A 4,336-nucleotide genomic window follows, 5' to 3' on the forward strand; every position below is an offset into this window, starting at 1 on the left:
TACTTTCCGCCGTCCAGCGCCACGCTACGGAGAGTTTAGGCGAGTAAGTTGAGTTTACTATCGTCTGTACAGTATGTAAATTAGGTACCATAAGTCTAATACAGCACTAATTTTATACATTTCTTGTGAATGAAACATTTCTTATTTAACGGCCATAAAAATTATTTATATTATATTATATGATGTTTCCAAAGTTCAACGAAGTTTTTGCAGAAAAATAACTTATCAGAAATCGCGGCCGCCATTTGGTGTGCTGCTCCACGATGAACACAAGCTTAAGCAATGGCGACGTTGAACAGTGCACACTCAGTAAGTAATCCTACAATTTTTTGTTTATAGCATAGTTTATATGGATTATTCCCAAAAAACTTATACATATTTTGGAAATGTTAAGTCGAATTAGTCTAGAATCGATTAATTTTATGGAAGAAAACCTTTCAAACAGCCGTAGTCTGTAAACTTCACACATATCGGACTGCGATTGGCTCATGTATTTAAAGATTCCTACAACGCAAAATTCGTATAACGAGGAACATATCTACCGCGTTATAGGGGGTCTACTGTATACAGAATTAGTATGCAGTTGAATCTCATTAATTTAAACTTGGTTAAATTGAATTATTAAATAAAGTGAATTTAATATCATTTTCCTCAAAATCTATATTTAAATTATATAAACATTTGAATTAACTATTATTTTTTTTGAAGTATAAATTTGAATAATTTATAAAGTTAAGATATCTAATGAAATAACCAATGATTGTGTGAAAGATCAAGCTAGAATTTGACTAATTAAATGATTAATATAATAATATCTAATATTTCAAAAATGAAATTTGAAAAGAGAAAGTAACATAAGACTGACTGGTTTGTAAATATATGTGTACATTTCAGGAAATCCCTGAAATGCATTTGTTCTTTAATTTCCTGAGCATGAAAAAAATTGTCACATTTTACATGTTAAATGACATTTGAGTTAGAGAGCAGAGTTGTTTAGCTATGTTTTTGATATCTACATATGGAATGTATACATCTAAAAATGTTTACTTTCTTTTCCATTCCTGTAATTACTTAAACAGAAAATTGATAGCATTAAGAATATGGAATATTATCAAACACTATAGTAAGAACTTACAGAAAACTATTTTAAATTTCAAAAAAGGATAATTTGAAATTTTTTGATTACCCACAAAGCTGCTTGAATTAAAAAGATTCAATTGTATTTTATATTATTGTATTACTTAATTATTCATCTGAATCTTTAAGATAAAGTCATTGAGTTTGACAATCTTTGATATCAAACCAATAAGTAAAACTTACATAAACTTTTGATAGTAATCAAATATCAAGAAATAATTTATATAAATTAGTTTATGAATACTGTAATTTTAATAAAAAATAATTTGCATAATGTCAATAAATATTAATATGAACAAAGGACATATGGTACAATTACTATACTGTATATGTTTACCTGAGCCTTCATCACCTAACAAATGTCCCCATCCACCACATCTGGCAACTGTTCCATCAGGATTTATTACTAATGAATTTGATCCAGTACCTGCTATTAAAACCAGACCACCTATAAAATTTTTAAATTTTTTAAAAATTAAATTAAAATATTATATATAAGAAATAATACATTAAAGTTTTAAAATAAAAGATCAATTTACAAATCATGTTATTATGATATTTTTGTAAGTTTAAAAGTGAATTGATAAATAAAAATCATAATTTATTATAAAAAAAATTGCAAAAAGGAAAATATAAAAATTACAGTATGGTTTATTTGACTTCTTACTTGTGTTTTGACTACCTGATATTTGATGTACATATAAATCTAATTAAAATAATATATAAGCTTTAAATTATTTATTAACATTTTAAAGTGGTATTTGATAGCTTTATATATTATACTATACTGTATACTTGTCATATTTCTGAATGATATTACCCTCAGAGTTAATTATTTATTTGAAGTTTGAATTGCTATTTAAATATTATTTTATTAATGTTACTTAATAATCAGATAATAAAAATACTAACATTACATTAAATTTAAAACAAATAAATTTATTATCTACTATTTCTTAAAATGTTTCTATTTGAATTTCAAGCATCTTAAGACAAAACATAAAAATATATTTTTTATGAATACAGATTCTTAGTGTAATATTTAGAATACCAATGATGTTTCATTTCTATCACTGAATTTTCTTAAATGTACTATATATAATTATTTTCATAATGTTTGTCTAAATTTAGCCCAATCATTTATGGCAGTTGTGGGTGTATGTTTGTATTGCTATTTAGTTTGTACTGGTAATTATTATACATTAATTTCAATTAAATAAACTGTAATAACTTAAAATTTGATTTCTTTTCATAAATATTCATAAAACATACATTTAAGCAAGATTACAGCATTATTTATACACTTTAAACCAGGGATGGGCAACCCGCGGCCCTCAGGCTGCATGCGGCCTGCATCGCATAAAATATTAATAAATATATCAATTTCCCAGCTTAAGGAAGCATGCAACAATAATTCAAACATTATTTTCTACAACTTATATATGTGAATAGTTTTTCCCGCAATGAATTTAGTAAAAATTAAAACAAGAAACCGGTTAACAAACTCAAATCGAAGCTAATTTAAAACTAGCAGTGACTAATATTTAACCAAATATTTTCAATATATTACATTTAAATCAGTTCTAAAAGCTAAATTAAGTATACCTATGCTAATAATTATGTTTTATAATTATACATGAATAAATAATTGTGATTTACCGGCATTTTTTCCTCTTTTCTCTTGTATGCAGTCCGTGTCAGTTCAAAAGTTTTGAAATGAAGCCCTTACATAGAAAAAAGTTGCTCATCCCTGCTTCAAACAATCACTACTTACTTAAACTTGTAAATAAATTAAAATAGTTTAATAACTTATGAATAAAATTTTTAATTTCATGTTTCTAAAATTAACAATTCTAACAATATACTATTTCAATAAATAAAAAGACAGCCATTTCCAAAAATTTTTGTTAAAACTTTGGTTGATCACCTTTTAACATAAATAAAAGGTAATCAACCAAAGTTTTAACAAAAATTTTTGGAAATGACTGTCTTTTTATTTATTGAAAAATTTCTTCATCCAGTGAAATTTTAAAAATAAATATACCATTTTTATGTCACTGCAAGCATTTCATTAATTTAAATAGAATTCAGTTAAAACAGAATAACTAGTCAAAAATTTGCTTAATAACCATCAAGTTTAATTTTATAAAACTTAATATTAACAAAAAACTATTATTTTTCATAAAATTTAAGCTGTAATAAAATTATTTTGTGAAGTTAATCAAAATTAAATTCATGGTACAAATTAATTTAGTCAGTGAATTTTATTTTTATGCTATACCTTATAAGTATATCATAAAATGTAAATTCCTTTCTTAAATATAGATTGATTTCAATTGTAACTAAATATATTTAAAACATTACATTTAGATAACTGAACATCCAAATATGGTGAGAAAAATTATTACAGATTAATATATTTAAAATATTTTTTTTAATCTTCCCACTCTTCAAATGAATAGGAAACGGTATAATTAAAATAGCAGTATCAACTTTCCCTATTAGGCTATGCTACTAATAAGGAAAATCTTAGTCATTGACAATATTTAGATTTCCATTCTAGCAGTAGGTGTTTCAAATTGCCACCTTGCATTTTAATGATACTAAATAGTAGATGAATAAATAACCTAATTAAAAGTATTGATACTATCATTGTATTTATAGTTTATTTTGTGTGTATGAAAAATGGAAAGACAGATTACCTTTTTCTGGTTTAAGTCTTAATAATTTGTATTGGCTTAAAATATTTAAGCCAATACAAATTATTAAGTACTTAAAGTATTGGAATTTATTATTCTTACACAATGATAATATTAATGATATACTTTTTGAGTTATTTTTATTCTATAAATAAAACTTTAATATTTGCCTAAAAGCAAATTTTATATAAATAATTTTTATTTAGTAGATAACTGTAACAGATAAAAACTCCAAAATAAGTGCAAATTTAAATTAATTATTGATAAAATGAATGTCCATATAGCAGAAGATCAGAATATTATATTCAATTATGGTATTATTTAAATCTTAAATTATTATTAAAATTATTATTGAAATATTAAATTATATAAGTTTTTATTTTAAAAAACATAGCTAAATTTTATAATTTGAACTAGCTTAACACTATTTTGAACTAGCTTAAAAAACACTAATTTGAACTAGCTTAAAAAAACTATATTACATACAAATAAAAACCCGC

The 4,336-nt window shown here is 23.8% G+C and overlaps 1 protein-coding gene across 1 annotated transcript in view; it reads right to left on the minus strand.

Moving 5' to 3' along the window:
- Positions 1 to 4,336, minus strand: part of LOC111625330 (N-acetyl-D-glucosamine kinase-like) — a 21,294-nt gene that overhangs the window by 8,029 nt on the left and 8,929 nt on the right. The window contains exon 2 of the mRNA XM_023368461.1: positions 1,475 to 1,585. Within this exon, the coding sequence (XP_023224229.1) occupies positions 1,475 to 1,585 (111 nt within the window). The remainder of the gene's footprint in view (positions 1 to 1,474; positions 1,586 to 4,336) is intronic.

Source organism: Centruroides sculpturatus, unplaced genomic scaffold, assembly GCF_000671375.1.
Source record: "Centruroides sculpturatus isolate CEXI.00-Female unplaced genomic scaffold, Cexi_2.0 scaffold428, whole genome shotgun sequence".
NCBI classification, from domain to species: domain Eukaryota; kingdom Metazoa; phylum Arthropoda; class Arachnida; order Scorpiones; family Buthidae; genus Centruroides; species Centruroides sculpturatus.